Below are 17,316 nucleotides of genomic sequence, written 5' to 3'. Positions count from 1 at the left end.
GTTATTCTCTTTCCGAAGTACTAATCTCGAATCAAGTATAACGTTGATAATATCATCTACGGTTACCTATTACCTATCGTGCTGGAAAAAAGCATTGGCACCGGCATCGGTGAGCCTGAAGGTCGGTACACTCCGGAACAGTCATTCTGTAGGATTTCATAAATCTACCTTGCTGGTTCGAGCCCTCGTGGGCCCTTTTTTCGGGCCGCGCGTTAACACAGGCGTTGCCACTCTTTAGTAATCTCTCCTCGGTGGTTCGTCTAGAAAGAGACTTACGCGAGCCTTGCGCGAGCGACTCATATCGATATTTCCTCAAAAGGGGCCTCTCCCGGTAGGTAGTATAGGCAATAAAGTCACCCTTGACCGAGTTTGTTCTCCTCGGCTACGTTTCATCGTTTCACCCTCCTCTCCTGCCTTCTTTCTTTCAGTGTGTCACAACAAATCGAACCGAATGTTCCGTTAAAAGAAACCCGAACTCCATGGCAATTAATTGCGCGACCGGGTGATATTTTTCTTTGGGTTACACGCGACAGGGATCGATGCTCGGGCTCGTAAGCATTCATCGACACCTTTCTGGCTCGTGTTCCGGCATATAACGAAGTGGCTGACACCACTGATTAATGATACTTTGGCCGCGACCCGGGAACGCCTTGTAACATCTTGTAACTCGGCGAATTCCGTGTCACCGTTCAAGAATTATCGACCCTGGCAGCAATCCGGAATATTCACTAAACATTCTCAGAACTGCCACAGATCTCAGCTAGTCTTACCACCGGAGAAGTTTCCTTCATTAATAAATAAATGATTTATTGCAAAAGCTTTTTCTTCGTCCAAGTGGAAAATGTTTGAAACAAAAGTCGTAGATATCGTGAAAAGCTACAACTTTCGTATGAAACATTTTTTTCTACCGCCAATAGTTAACGAGTATTTTGCAATAAACTGTTTTATCGTTTTTTGTCAAATACTTGTTAATTATCGATGCTAGCGAAAAATGTTTTAGATAAAACTTGTAGCTCTCGTTATCAGCTACAGATAAGGTCATATGCAATTTTCCTGTAGATTCAACGGTTTAATATTTGAGGGAAAACGAAATTTTTTGCCAAAGTTTGCTGTTTCGGGGACGATTGATTTTTGTCAATGCCACTGAAATGCCGATTAATGATACTTAACTCGTTAAATACCGAAGTTAAAAGAAAAGTACATAGAATTTTTCTTGTAGAGGATGTCGATACCTACAACTCTTGTATAAAAAAAACTTTTCGCTAGCGTCAATAATTAACCACTTGGCGAATATCGACGAGATATCCCGTGACGGTATTAGTCGTACGATCTTCCTATAATACTAAAAAAGTTTTCAACTTCTCCTCTGTAAATAATTCACTGAAAATGTTTAATAAATCGAAACGTTCGAAGAAACTTCTCTTTAAACTTCTTAAATGCCTCGATAAGCACTTCAAGTATTCAACTATACTTACGTATGAGAGAATAGCATTCACTAGAGGCACATAGAAAAGCTTCTTTCGTTTAAAATTTTTAAATTAATCGATCCTCGTTGTGCGATTCGTCGCATTGAAACGGCTGACACTCGATGGTCCAATCGGGAAATGCGCTAAGCGAAACTCATGGATATCGAGTAGAGAACAATGGTATTAAAGCGAGCATTAACAAGCAATCGAGCTACGGGAAGTGCAAACTTTCGTTGAATAGCTTGGTTAAAATGAAAAGAGGAAAGTTATGCCAACTCCTGAATTTTGTTTAAACTGAAGGTACGACGTTCGCGGCCTGATTGCTTTTTCTATAACCAAATTACCCGGGCTGGGAACGAACGTTCCCCGAAATTATCGATGGTCACGGAATTGAGGCGGGTCTCAAGGATGAATCCTAAACCGCCTCGCAAATTTCCTAACATGTATTTCCAATAAAATGCAAAGCGAGGAGGTACCTACATCGCTGATTCTCGTGATCAATAGTACGAAGTATAAAATCATAGGTTGAAATCAAACGATTAATAATAAATGAAATTACACCGATTGGATGTCATTGCCGTCGTCGACACGTCGAACTTCGCCCGTCAGCGGCAAACAACTTCACGAAGAACATTAATTAACGCGTTACATCTCCGACGGCGCGAGCTACTTAATTAATAGCTGTAATTACGCGTAATTATCGAAGCGAATCTAGTTAATTAATTGCCATGAACAACTCTGTCCACGTCCGTTTTTTCACCGACGCATTAACGGAATTAAATCACCTGGCGGACAAGAGTGGGGAAGCTGAAAGTAGAAGTTCGCGATACTGCATTGAAATTGATGGATGAGATTTGAGACTAATTAGTCGATCGGATTCAGAGGATCCGCACGTGTATAGCGTATTGTCTCCGGTGGAATAGTCTGCCGGAGCAATTACACGGCCGATGACGGAGAATCGGTTTCTCGGAACAAACCGTTTCGATTTGATAACGCGAGACGCAGCCGGCAAATTATTTCACGGGGAGTTAATTAATGACGCGCCGCGCTATGTCGCGTCGCTGTGCCGCTGCCGTGCCGTGGTTCGTTCATTCAGGCACCACGATATCGTGCAGCGAGCGTGAAATCGCATTAAAACGCTGGATGTAACGATAGCGGTCACCCTAAATCATGTCGATATTCCCACCGCAAACCTATGCTCGGCGACGTTTTAAGTTGGACTACTGATACAATTATCAAGGTTGAAACATTTTCCATTAACGATACTTTTACTTATAAATCGTCAAGCAATTTTTTTTCAGCTTTTTATAGTACAGAAATAAATACGTTTCAAATGAGCGTTCGCCAGGGTGGGAAATTCTAGGAATACACACGCCTGTTTTATACCTTAATCTCTTGTAAACCAACTCAATTTTATTTCCGCCCACGTACATCGCTAATTGTAAATTCTGTTACACGTTCCCACCGCACACAGTGGACGTGTATGTAAACCACCGTCCAGGATGCATTTAAAGCAGGAACCTTGCAGAACAGTCGAATTTGGGTTGTGGTTATCGCTCTTTGACTCGAACTCGGAGTTTCGACAAAGGGTAAATATACCGCGAATTCCTTTCGAGTTCAGTTTGTGGAACTGTTAGAGTTTACCTTCACGCCGATTAATTCTGATATAGAAACGTTCACCAAGAATTTGCCTATATTTCGTGTCATTCTGGCATAAAAGGAAGAAACGATTCAGACCTAGTCGAAGGAATTACATTTTTAAGAGTCCATTTTAAAAGCTAAACGCATCGCCACTGGATACACCGTATCAAATACCTCTCGACACAGCGCAGCGAGATATTTCCTCCGGGACGTAAAAAGTAGGTCTGGCAGGTTGGATAAGGCTGGAAGTAAGAAAGCCACGGAGGAGGGTGGGAGCAGCTGCCAAGGGCTCCACCGCTGCCGAAGACGTTTGGAATCGAGCCAAAGATTATCCGCGTGCCATCGTTTTCGTCATCTGGGACTTCATAACCGAAATGAGCGAGTCGCGTTTTACTCGCGGCTATCGAAACGCTTTCGATCCCCTCGGCCGAAACCGCGCTGCCGCGTTCTCTCCGATCGATCTCCTAGGGATAAATACCCTAACGCCTACTCACTGAGCAAAATGAATGATGCATACAGTGAGAAACACGACTGGAATTTCAATCTGTTTTCTGCGGTCACCGGTGGTTCATCCTTCTTTTTAGGGGAGAGGTTCCCAAGGTTGCAGATTCCCGAAACGGATCAGTCACCACTGTGGCTATCGGATAAAAGGGCTACAAGTCTTTTAGATTTTTTTTTTTCATCGTTTCGACGCGTTCATAGAAAATGATCGATCGGTGAGTTAAGCGAGTTATATCTGGTCAAAGTTGTTTTCGGTGTTGTATGATTGATCAGGGTCGAAACACGGCTGCCTCTCGATCATAGATAATTTTGATAGCTTTAACAACGAACTCGATGGTCAATAGATTTATTATGTTCCTTAACGCTGACACATTTGAATATTAGATATGTTGCTTTGTAATCATAAAGTATCATGTGAGTGAATCAACGTGGCGGGCAGCGTTTGAAATGAATGAAAAGGAAACGGGAAAGGGAATGGACGGAATGAGTTTTGTTTAGTGTGATATTCGAAACGCATACTCCGTTTCACGCGGATACAAATATACGAAGTCATCCCAACTACTGTACATAGTTCTCCTCGCGGTATCTTGTTCCCAAATGCACCCAACCGAAAATTACTCACCCCCCGACGATGTCACAACACCGCCCACGCTTCCTGTCCCGCACAGCAGAATCATCTCCGTGTGAATTTTCAGAAATCAACCATCGCGTACTACAAGCAGGTACGTGTTATGGCTCGATAAACTTGAACTTTTATTTATATAGAAATACAAACATCCAAGAAATAAATTTGGTCAGTCTATTGGTTGAAACTTTTTCTCGAGACACCCGAATTATCGGATAAATTTATGTTCACAAAAGAAAGTGTTTTGTCAATTGACGATGGTTCAAGTGTTCATTATAAGTGATAACAGATGGTAGAAAGGATTTGAATCGCAATCAATCAGGAGAGGGATAACACATCGGTATTGACGGAACACACAGGCAAATCTCGAGTGCGGGGAAACGAACAACCAATATGCACTCGGGTTTGAAGTGAAACGGTGTGGCGCGGTGGTGTGGGTTGTTGGCTTATGGTCGATCCTCGGGAATCGTGGAGACCGGGAAGCCAATGATAATAGAAATTAGCCAAGTTCGGCGTACATCCGGCGCAGCTGCCGCACAGCTCCGCAGTATTCCGCTTGGAAAAGGGGGTTGAAGTTCTCCCTCCCTTGCTAAACATAAAGTGGCGGCTATCGTCGTCGAAGACCGCTATAAATTTTCTTTATGCCGCTAAGACAGCTACTACCGTTGCGTAATTTACAGTTCCGTCGCGCATTAACGACTCCACCGGCGAAGCGCGGTGGTATTATTCTTTTTAAACCGCTTGAGGGACTTGGTTTATTGCGAACGTTCGTTCACAAATTTCACGGCCGCCGCCGCGTTTCGTTTATTCTCTGGAAACGATAAAACCGGCCAGGCCAGGATCGTAATTTCGGACCGTGGATACTGAAAAGGATGATTCAAGTGGAACGAGTCAACGTTACGTCGAACAGCGAGCCACAGGCGAGTATAATGTACGTTGAACGAAATATCGAGTTGAATTTCGTTCTCTGTACGCTATGAGACATTCTTTAAGAGACAGTAGAATAGAAACGGTGAATCTTATGCTTCGTTCCTCTCCTTTATAGCTGGCTGTTTTTCTTTCTTCTTAAAGAATCGAGTTGAGTTCGAGCGGTGCTTCGACGTTTTACGGTTTTTCATTTTTCTTAAAAGAGATAGCGAAATCGAATGAAGTCGGAAGCCTTCCCACTGACGGCACGGCGCATCAAAAATTCACTCGTGTATGCTAAGGGTCCGATAACGTTGACAGTGATTTATAGCGATCGGCTACGTTTTTAATGTACTCGAATGTAACGTACGGCCATCCGTTTCTGTCAATCGGAACGCGATAAATCTTGATAAAAAAAAATTTTTATTCCGCGCTTTGACTTCGCAACTCCTTTCTCGGCAATCGATAAGCGATTACCAGTGTTACGTACGTATAAGATCACAATATCACGATTAGAATAGTATTTATGGAAACAGATAAAGTGAAAATGTTTCGATTTGTTTTCTACAAAATACTGTATAATAAATTATCTCTGCACGTATTTTCTTTACGATACATGATCGAAAATTATTGCCATTTCGTAAATTTTCCTCATTACGTGCGTTTCTATGCGAGGAGATTTGTTTAAATATTTGTCTGTACGAAAGGGTCATAAATTTCCCGTATAACCCCACTCCGAAACGATGAGGCCTGCTGGTAATGGCAGCTGAAAAATCAATTCGAAATCTGCAGTGACACGCGTTACGCCGCGTCGCATCGAGCGAAACGGAACCGGTAAGAACGGCAAAAAATCTGAAATAAAAATCTCCCGCGGGAGCGAGGCAAACGCCAGATGCGCGGGACGTGTGATTTGATCACTTTGAAAATGAAATTATGGATTTCTGCAATGACCGACAACGGTGGGGGTACGTTCGCAACGCGCGACGTTTCTAAAGACAAATATAATATTGCGGAACTTCCGTTTGGTTCGTACGCGCGGAATCCCTCGAAGCGAAGTGGCGGGCACAAAGGAGTGAAAATAATAAGCACAGCGACCTGGCCGGATCGATCGAACCAGCTAATGGATAATCGGTTTGCAGGTCGTCTCAGGCGAACTACTACTTCCCCTCGACACCCCGCCTCGCGTCGATTGAAACCGGGCTACCAACATTTACTTAGCTGGCGAATACACACGCCTTTCAACGAAACACCTCGATAACGTTTTAATTGCACCGGACAGATAATCACTTTCGTGTGCCAGAAACCTCGTAAATCGTTCAGATAATGATCTACGGATTTTACGACATTCAGGGTCCGGTGGATGCGGCTCACTAAACTCGATGAAAAGCGACTTAAGATGAAAATGAATTCCTTCAGCAACGACTGAAATCTCAACACAAATGTTCGGTGTTATGTATTTAAAGATCTGTTCTGTAATTGCAATTATTCACGATTTCAACTTTGTACGGCAAGTGTAATTAGTGACGATAAAGGGGAGTACTTTCGAAAGTTGAAGTCATGATTCATAATGTGCATACGTGTTTCTAGAAAGTAATGCTATTATGTTACTTGGCAGCAGAAATGTTGCAAATGTTTTAACAGCAATGATTAATGGCTACGACGAAGTGACGCAGTAAATAATCATGTTATTGGTGTCACAGTGACTTCTTAGAAACTTCGCTATTTATGACTAGGACTATCCAAGCAATTACTCTCCGTTTTATAATGCTTCAAGACGATAATCGGACTTCCAATCCCAATGTTCACACGTTTATTTTACCGGATAGCAGTACAGAAAGAAGACGGTGGAATTTAATTATAGCTCAGACAATGGATTCGAACGGGCAACGAGTCGGATTGCACGGATCGAAAAACAGTCCCGTTTCGACCACGATTTTCCGGAGCAATTATCTCTCCCCACCGATCAGCGGGTTAGTCAGACCTCCGTGCGGCTCGCGGCAAAACTAGGTCGCCGGTGGACGACTGCGCGAAAAGTTTCGAGAATCCTTAAAGCCTTAGTGGCCGCCTATTTTGGGGCGAACGCGTGTGCCAGCCGGTAACACTTGATCCACTAATAGCCGCGTCGGTCTAACGAATTAATATCCACTGGGAATTATGAAATTCGGCTTTATCTCGCGTGCCGCGCCGTGCCGGCAAACTAGACCTACGTGCCAAAAATACCTCGGCCACTGCCTGATAACGCGTACAAATGCAGAATTTAACCTGATTTTTCATGACATCCGCTGCAGCCGTAGATAGCTTTGATTATTCGACGCGAGACAAAAGAATTAATGAACGAATTTTTAATTTCAATTTCCCATTAGAATAACAATGTTAAGTCCTGATGAGTGTATTTGTAATCAAATGATCAAGTGTTGTGACAACTGAATGGATGAACGAATTCACAAAGATGCACTGTAATTTCCTTATTGGAGAACGTCCGCGGGTATTCACTAGTCATACCTGAACGCGGCCCATCGGTGGCGACACCACCAGGAATATTCTCATGGTGGCCTTGAGAAAATCATCCTGATTGCGGTTGGTCTCGTGCAGCGCAGCCTCGCTCGAGCTGGCCTGCCCTGTCTTTCGGCGTACTTTCCGTCTGATGCTACCCATTAGCCTTCGCCAATCCTGTCCGGAACCGGTTGCGCCAGAACCGGATGTGCTCCCGGCACCGGCACCACCCCCGCCCCCGTGGGTGGGCGCATCCTGTCCCTCGAACGACTTCGACGGGCTTAAGTCGCGGCTCGACCGCCGGCTTAAGATACCAGCACGACCGCCGACGCCGGTCGATGCGGACACCGTGCCGCTCGGACCCACAGGACCCGCCACCGGGCAACCGTTTACGGACTCCGTGCCCAGACCGCCGGTGACCCTGTCCACTGATCCGCCACCGCTAGGCCCAGTCGTCCCACCCTCACCGAACGAACCAATCGTGTAGCGTCCAATTCCGCTACTGATACTCAACCGTCGCACTAGCTGACGAAAACTACCACTGCCGCACTTCTGCTGCTTCGGTTCCTCTTCACGAGGGTCGTCCCCTCTCTCTTTCCGAGTTTCCAGGCTCTGGCCCAGCTGCCCGAGGTAATAGAGGACCTCCTTGATCCTCCAGTTTATGTTGATGATCGATAAGTCGACAGACGTCGTGGAATTTAGATATTCTTAACGACGTCCGTTAAACTGCGTCCTCGTGTACTGAGATCTTTAGATAGGAGATAGGAAACTGAGTTCACTGAATTTGGAAATTTGTTCCAGTAGATTCTCAGCTGTGAGATCGTTAACGTCGGTCGTTCGGCTGAGTGACAAAACGTCGAAAGTGTTGCCAAAGTTCGCCGCCCTGAATATCAATTTCACCGCGAGGCGAGTTCAAGTCCCTTAAGTTATTGGCGTGTAATTGGAGCAGTCGATGCAGATTCTCGGAGGTGAATTTTAATCAGACTTTTCTACCCGGTTAGCAACCGCGCCACGGAAATTCGATTTCTTATTGTCTTCGGTAACTCTCGTGGGTGGACTGTGAGCGATTCCCGGTCACATAAATCCTGGAGAATTTCAAGGAAGCAGGATTTCACTGTCGGCGAAAGTCGTCCTTCAGGCTTCTTTGAATCGCCGTTACTCGTTACGGTCAGAAATCTACAGTCGTTACACGCGAGTCGCAAGTTGATCTCACGGTGGGTCACGTTTCAACGTTGTATTAGCCACGTCATCCGGTCAAAAATTGACTTTCCGCTCGAGGACACACGAAATACGTCTTTCGATGCGACGACTCCATTTGCCTAATGGCTGCCTCGCTTCGCAACGCTGTTCGAACCTTCTCCCGTCATCGAGAAATAGTCCGCGAACCTTCTGAATATCCGCTGATATTGGCTGCCGAGCACAATGCTTTCTAGATACGTCGTGTTCGTCGCGTTGGCGATTGCATCGGAGACGTCCAGATGGTCGATTCGGTCGCGACGTCACGGTTCAGATCGTCCAATTCAACGGGAACGTCTTTCGCTGAGTTCTCATTCTCTGCCACTCCACTTCCTTTCAAGTTCCGAAAGCTCGTCGACACCCGTAGCGGTATCGCTCGCAAGTTCGATTGTTCGACCGACCGTTGCTACGGATCTCAATGAACCTTCTCTCTCCACGGGTCCCCCACGAAGTTTCTACGCGAGAAACTTTGAGTATAGCTCTTGGAGTCTCTTTTTCGGAATCGCGACTTAAACGAATCACGAGCAGCAAACGTTATTCGCTTTGTTCCCTTTTGAAATGACTTCGGGAAGTTTCCAATCTTTTCGACCGTTCCTAATTCCTGTCGAATTGAAGGTCGATTGTTTCCAGCGGGAAATGGCGACCGTTCGCTTCAATAAAGTTCTAACAGTACGTTGTAGAATCTCGTCGTTTCATTCGTACTTCATCCTAATTGTTCTCTGGAAGAATAGCCGTCATCCTTGCTACGTGATATCGCTTGTTTATAGAGATTCTTAGCTTATGTTGACGAACCGTATCTTCGTTTCCGCTCACTCATCACCGTTGATCCGTTGTTCCAACATCGTTCCCACCTTTACGGATTTGTCGGACCGGCGACGACGTTATCTTTCATGGGCGACGCGTGGCAGTTTGCGTTGTCTGGCATCTGCGTAATCAACGAATGAGTGAAATCAGCTGAACGCCTTTCGGACGCAACGACCTAAGAAATCTGTTTGGAAAATCGAGTCTCAACCAAAACCTGCGCGTAAAGTTAGCGCGCGCTCACCGAACCGAGACACGTGTCACGAGTTGTTGACCTGAAAATAAAAGTAGCGCGCAACTGAAATCAAGAAAAGCGTCCCGGTGCTTTTTTAATTATTCAGAGAGCCGGATCTACTAGTTACATCCCGCGCGAAGCCTCGGAGAAATTCAACTCCTCCAACTTCTTTAAATCGTCACGTATTCATAAGTCACTATCAAACGCGTTCGTTGTTCCGTCTTAAAATAAAATGTAAAGAGAACTCGCGAATTCTCACGGTAATGCATTTTCGCTGCGTTTGTGTAAAAATTGCATTCCACTCCTCGTGAATTCAAAGAGGATGTATCAGGATTCCGATATTCGCGCAAAAATTCACCCGTTATCGCCGGCTATCCATAGAAAATCGTATATAAAACGCGGTACAAGAAATTCCAAGATCGAGTTTAAACCATCGAGAAAGAAGAATAAATTCCGTCGGCGTGCGGCGCGACGTGAGAGTTTGTTCGACCTCCGCGTATTGCGAGAAATATGGGTGTACTGTACATACATATATGTACATAAGCGCGAGTAGCTCTCGCGAGTGATTGAAGTGAAGCTGCGTGGAAGAATAAATCGACCAGGCAATATTACTCAATAATTTTAAAGAGAATAAACGTTTCGTTATGGATACGTTCCACGATACTCGCATGAATCTCATAGCAGCTGTAGACACATATTCAGAAAAATATTCAAAATATAAAACTGAGTAGTACTTGAGGAAACACTGAAAGCGTTTGTCAATTGAGGAAGTGTAGATTTTTTCATTAACATTACGTCTTGAAAATATAATTTAAACATCGTCTCGTCATATTTACAAATTACATTCAATTTTAATTCTACGTGAGGAATATGAAAAGCTCAATGAGAACTAAGAACGAGGAGGAACATCTTGAAGAGGAACAGCTGTCTAAAATAAACCCTCAGCGTGATCTTCCCGAGCATGTAATTTGCATGCTTAACGGCAGATTAAATATCGTCGCCTCCTTGCAACTAATATGATGTTGAAATTCAACCCAGAGATCCATCTCTGTCGGTCGTAATTTATGGGTACTCGAAAATTTCCGAATTCCCTAGCGCTCTCATTCATCTACGTTTCATCGGGTCTAATTCTACACTATGCATACTAGGATTCCTACGCTCTAAATTACTGCTAAAGAGCACTTGGATTCTATACCTACACGGACTTTCGCCACAGAGTATCGAGATAGGCATTACTCGAACACGTTTACCGGTTCCTGTTACGTTTCGTTTGTTCGAGAAGTCTACTCTACACAACGCAGAACCGCCAGCTATCTATTGTCTGTAACGATCTATAACAACCTGTTAAACAAAGCTTATCGTCAAGTGTGCATCGATGCGAGTGATTATGTTTAGAATTAACTACAGTATTCTCGATTTAGGAACTAATTTTCAAAGCGAGATAAATTTCAGGCGATGATTGCGATTATCACTTTCAGGGGGTAATAGAAATTCCTGTCCACACTTCATTTTCTGAATCAGGATTGTAAATGTTTCATTTTGAATAAAATTCGTCGAGTGATTAACTATGAATTTGAAAAGTAAGTCTGATCAAAATGTATCGAAATTCTTATTTCCTCTGACACTCGGGTGTAAGATCTATGGATCGAGCTGGTAGATTATGCAGTACGAATCGATCACGTTCCAGTGTGAATTTTGTGCTCTATCGCATGGAAACCACGGTTCCGTTTGTCAAACACGGTACGGAATATCTTTTTCGCATGATAGAAGTTTCCTAGAAGAAGACCAGACGAATCTAGCTACGAGAAATCGATTTGTTGACGGAAGTAGACGTGATGCAACGTGACGCAACCTCGAAGTAACTCGCGAAACTTTCTTCCCCCGTGGGCGGAACAGTCGAGAGGTTTTAACGAGTGTTCCGAACGGAAAAGCGGTCTGCACTGCTCTTTTTACCCGCACCATTACTTTCGAAGTCCGAGTTTCAAAGGGAACCGGAAATGTTCACGCCTCCGTTTCACAGTTTTCTTTATCACCCTCATATCAAGTTCCGAATCTCTGAAAACTCTCGATAGGAGCAATTAATCAAGTGCGTAGAACCCGTTCGATTAAACGATTTCGATTCGACCTCGCGGCATTGTATTCGCTCGACGACTTTCCTAATTAGAAATTCATTGAGGAATAAAGCGAGAGAGACGAGCATTACGATCTGGAAAGTCACTCAGTCAGGCTTTTTCGAGGGGTGGGAATATTCTGTGATTACGGACGGTCGCATCATTATCCGACAATTAGCAATCCGGATGTCCATGTTCCCGTGCTCTTTTAATGCCCCACGTAGCATCAGTGATTATGCTAATTCGTAAAGAAAGACGGATCGGAATTGATTTGATGATTAATTATGACCTTTCAGTCATAATTAATGTCTCTGAAGTAAAATTAATCATTAGTGTGTAAATTACAAGAATTTCAATTAGGATAAAGCACGATGGTATCAAGAGAGTTGAATCGATTTCAAGTTAATATTCTCTGCTCTATACCGAATAGCAGATAAGGGAGATGAGATCGCAATGGACTCGGGGAAAGAAGTCGATTAAAAGTTCATTAAAATTCTGAGACACACGAGCGGCAATAAAATCGAGCACATCTCCTGTAAAACTCGCTCGTGACTTCAAGGCACGCGGTACTTAATGTCGACTAGCGAATTTAAGTATGTACCGCGTTTCGTTATTCTAGGCGCGCAGGCTGTCAGTAGTATAAGTCGAAATAAGTCAGACGGTTCAAACTAATTCTTATTGACGCTGCACTAGACGTTTTTTCCAAACTATGCTCACCATATTTATTTCATTCAATTTTTAACTTTCGTACTACAACATTACGTTTTAATCAATTCAACCCTTCCTTTCCTAAATTATACTTCTAACTTTAACGAGAACGAAGGAAAATGATTTAAAGAATGCATATTCGCAGTTTGATATCAACTTTTAATATTTAACGCCGTTTCTCTCGTCTAACTAGCGTCTTCTCGGAATTGGTAGTAAAAACAGTTCACGTGAACCGCAGTATATCTTTCAGAAATTTCTAAGAAGACGGTGAATTATTACCCCGCGGCGAAGGAACTCGATTATCTCTTCTTTTCTGACCGCGCAAGATAAACCCGTCTCTGGCCAGAATAGGCATGCGTACTTAAACATGACATTCGCTCTGCGAAATATCAGCGCTGTTATTCTTTAAATTGATAGCGACAGCTTGTCGAGTCATTTTTTGGAGAATGTCGTTCATTTTTCGTCGCTTTACTTTTATGCAAAATCATATTTCCATAACAGTGAGCTAAAGACGTAGAGAAGAAAGATTTCATCCCCCCGAGCACTACACCGTACGCCTCGCAGTTTCAATAAAAATGTTCTATTTATTCATGACTTCATTTCCGTTTGCTGCTCGTTCTTGCCTCCGAGATATGTATGTGGAAAAATGTAATTTACCCGACAGGGCTTCACGCTGAAAATATGACGTCACCCGATAGGAATTCAATCGGTATTAAATTGATAAACGAACGGTGACCAGTGGTTGCTGGCTCAAGTTCGGTATTCCGGGTTTGTAGAATGGATCGCTGAATGGTTTACCCGCCCGCGGCTGATTCTGATCGTCTTTTCCAAATATTGAAATTTCACTGATATCGCTGGCCAGGTCAATACCCGCGATTACATGTATCGCGCGTTAAGCTTGCGCAATCAACAAGTAACGCCGTCTCTTGCAATAGATTTATTTCGGAAAGTGTACGTTTCACCAATGCGACCCATAAAATCTCAATAACATCAGTCGCCATTATTTAATATCCTCCACACGTAGCGAGTAGGTTCCACGTGGATCTTCTATAAAACGCGCATCAATAGAAAAAAAAACTCTCGTGTATATACCTTCGATTGTAATCTTTATGAGATAATAAAAACCTAACGTATTATTTTAATGATTACTATCATTTATATTTTCTCAGTAGGAACGAGTATTAAACTGTGAGGAAGCTGAGAAGGAGAATTGAACGTTATCCGGCAGAAGAAACGCGTTAACCCCGACGGAAGTGGCAAACGTAATATCGTCCGTGTAGCGTACTTTTAACAGTCGATAAAATTCGTTCAATCTAATTTGTTCAATTTACACCTGGCGACGCGATTGACTTTATACCGACGAGAGACTGATACTAGGAACGACGCGACACCGTAATCCGTTTTAGGGGTCGCAGTTTCTAGCCGGCTTGATAAGCGGAGGGTGGCTACGTCCAAGTCAATTTTGTCTCCTGAAAGGGGTTTACCTGTCCGAACTAAACAAGCCGGAGGGGCTCCAGCTATTAAAACGAGTATCTGATGGATGACTACCAGATGAAATGGAACTTTTGTCCCCTCAGGCACTCCTGACCAAAGTGGCACAGTCCATTTCCGGGTGGGACGTGTCCGTCCCCCTTCGTTCGCGCCATTAGCCGGTCATGTCGCTGATCGATCGTGGAAGAATCGTTTCTCGTGAAATGCCTCGCGAATTGAAACCCTTCTCTGTTCTTCGCATAAAAAGGAGAATCGAAGCTGATGGGAAATACATTCCTTTCTTTCGGATCAGAGATCTCTTCTCGATCCTCCGGTGAAATGAAACGGATCAGCGAGATTCAAAAAATAGGTGAAGAGTATTTCGGTTCTCCCTTTAATTTTGTAGAAGCGTTCGACGAATAAAGTGCACGCAAACTTGTAAAATCGACGCAATGCCGGAAGGAATACGAGACGGTATCGATCAATCATTAAAGGATCATCCTTCAAGTCGGATTGTACGCGAGGAAATTCCTGATTCAGTCACGGAACTGCAAATTCCATGGATCATCAATTATTCTTTCGAGACGGCGGCGTATCTCGTTCTTCGCGCGTCAGAGGAACAAGAAACGGCGGCGAAAATAATTAATCGGCTACGAGCGCAACCCGAATCGTAGCAACGAAACTTTCCCACCGGGCTCGAGGGTGGAGGGAGACAGCAAAAAAATTACTGGGACTGCATGAATATTTACACGGGCGCGCGTTCAGATACCTTGATTCGAGCAAAAACTGAAGTGCCGACTGCTGTGTCGTGTCTCTTTCCACAAACATCCTCGAGAACCATTAAGGGATGATGGGGTGACGTTGATCGATTAGGGACTTGAGCGTTACTCGATCGACCGAATGTACTCCGCGTTTCTTCCTCTTTGCTGCATCTCCTTTTTTTTTCCCTGTACAGTTTACTTGAGATCATAGGGAATAGCGCATTATTTCAACGTGCCGATAGCTCGACAAACTGTTTGCTCCAGCGACGAGCCGACCGAGAATACCGAAGAAACATTTCATATTTATCCGTTTGTGCTTCATTTCTACGAACTTTCTCATTTAGGTTACAATCTCGCGGAACTAATTTTCGCCTAGCGAATTTCCGTCCGTTCATCTCGTCGCGAAATTCGGGGAAATGTAACGCGATGATTAAGTATTAAATATTTCAGAACACGGACGCTGTAAATCACTAGGTTAATTAAGCCAGTAACGCGTTTCAAAGCTCGTAGTTATTTGATCTTGAAGTGGAATTACAAATTTTGCGATGATTTTTTTTTTCAATGATGAATGTTCTTTGAAGCGGTGCGTCATATTTGGCAAACAGTAAAGTGGAAAAATAAACATTTATACGAGATAGTTCGGAGGTTTGATATTTTTTTATATATACTTTTCTATTTGCGTTTCTGGCACTCTACTCACTTAATCTGCCACAAATCAGAGTGAACAAACGCTGCGCTCCAGAGTTCAAACCACTTTTGTAAAACAGCGTAACGCTTTTTGTTAGTTAGCGCGACTTTGCTCGTCCAGCTCCGATTTTTTGCTAGCAATTCTTCACCTAAAATTGCATTCTCATGCAAAGTATTTAGTACGAAGTGCCTCTGGACTATCTTTTATAACAGCCGCCTCGTTCATTACGCTCGTTCTGTCCTCTCACGTACCTCGACACGTATACCGAATACAAATTTCATAAGTCGCCGCAGGAACTTCTTAACCATCCCACTTGCGAACAAACGGTTCCTTTACGGAAAAAAACTAATTTCTTTACATTCAAGACCGGCCGAAGTAAAAGTTGTTCATGCTACGTTGTCACTTTAGAATAATTGAGTTGCTCCAAATTTCCGACAGGCTTCCTATACATAAGTGTATTCGTTTTGTTCGACTTTCAAGAATCCGTTTGCATATTTTTCCAATTAATGCAATGAAACAGGCTCAAAATGAATTTTCCCATCGTTCTTGTTCGCGGGACGCGATGTCGACGTGAAATTCAATTTACGAAAACAGAAGCTTCGTTAATTGAAGGGGCTGACTGGCACATTCGTAGAAATGACGAGCGCGTATAATAAGAGGAACGTTAACGAACGACTCTGCCGTAGAATTTCGAAATTCGCGCAAGTATTTCACCGTCACGAGTATCCGGCGCGCGTTCATCCCCAGGGATGAGTCATTCCCATCGATCATCGTCGACCGAATCTAATTCCGAACGCGGGGGGAAAGAAGATTTCTCAATTAACTTCTTCTCGCTAGGCAAATTCCGCCACCCACTTCCGAAATACTACGCCGGGACTTTCATAAACGAATCAACGAATGTCTGGTACCATTCGAACCCCCGGCAATTCAAATTATGTGGTCTGCCAAACACTTCGACCTCACCAAGTCCCGTTACAATTTAATATTAAAACAACAGTATTTTTGATTGGTATCTTCGAAAGGAACCCTTCCAGTACTTAGATAAGTAATTAACAAAAACCACTTTTCTGCTCTTCAATTTCGATCAGTCATCTAAAGCTGATATCATGCAATAATGATTTTTTAAAATTTAAATTAAAGGTAGAAATGTTGCTATGATAACGGATGCGCGCGAGTTGAACAGAAAATTCGCCAAAATTTGAAGCAATTGCTAAATCACTGCGGAAACGCTGGTCGTTAAATATTGGCTGTAGGCATTTGTTTGCGGATAGACGAAATACATATTTACGTACATACGCGACGGGAAACGTGCTTCCTAGAATTCGATCGACCATATTTTGCGCATATAACTAATATTAAATTGTATCATATATAGCAGCACTTAATTCATAGTTGTACAAACGTATTCCACGAATCAAGATTAATTAAATATTGTTCACTTCGCCCCGGGATTGTTTAAACAGTGAAATGTGTTTTCCTACCACGGTGAAAATTTAAATTTAACATTTGAACACTCTAATGTTTGGACTTCATCGTTAAGTCTTTTAAATATTAAGGATGTATTAGTTATACAGTCAATCCCAAAAGTTTATGTATTTTAGAAAAACATTTCCTATAATTAAAGAGAAATCAGACGTCGGAAGAACAATGGTAATAATAAATAGCTACGTGCTA

The 17,316-nt window shown here is 43.3% G+C and overlaps 1 protein-coding gene across 7 annotated transcripts in view; it reads right to left on the bottom strand.

Moving 5' to 3' along the window:
• Window positions 1–17,316, bottom strand: part of LOC108628255 (pleckstrin homology domain-containing family G member 5) — a 67,009-nt gene that overhangs the window by 27,882 nt on the left and 21,811 nt on the right. Inside the window, exons 2-3 of one of the 7 annotated variants that reach the window (XM_026816356.1) lie at window positions 9,661–9,793; window positions 7,642–9,587 (exon numbers count right to left, since the gene is read on the bottom strand). The exons of the other annotated variants lie outside the window; for them this stretch is intronic. Coding sequence (XP_026672157.1) covers window positions 7,642–7,794 — 153 coding nt within the window. The 5' untranslated portion in view covers window positions 7,795–9,587; window positions 9,661–9,793. The remainder of the gene's footprint in view (window positions 1–7,641; window positions 9,588–9,660; window positions 9,794–17,316) is intronic. 7 annotated transcript variants of the gene reach the window in all.

Source organism: Ceratina calcarata, unplaced genomic scaffold, assembly GCF_001652005.2.
Source record: "Ceratina calcarata isolate Rehan_Ccalc_2016 unplaced genomic scaffold, ASM165200v1 scaffold514.2, whole genome shotgun sequence".
In the NCBI taxonomy this organism is placed as follows: domain Eukaryota; kingdom Metazoa; phylum Arthropoda; class Insecta; order Hymenoptera; family Apidae; genus Ceratina; species Ceratina calcarata.
The sequence above is the reverse complement of the archived record's forward strand: the minus strand, read 5'-3'. Positions and strand labels throughout refer to the sequence as shown.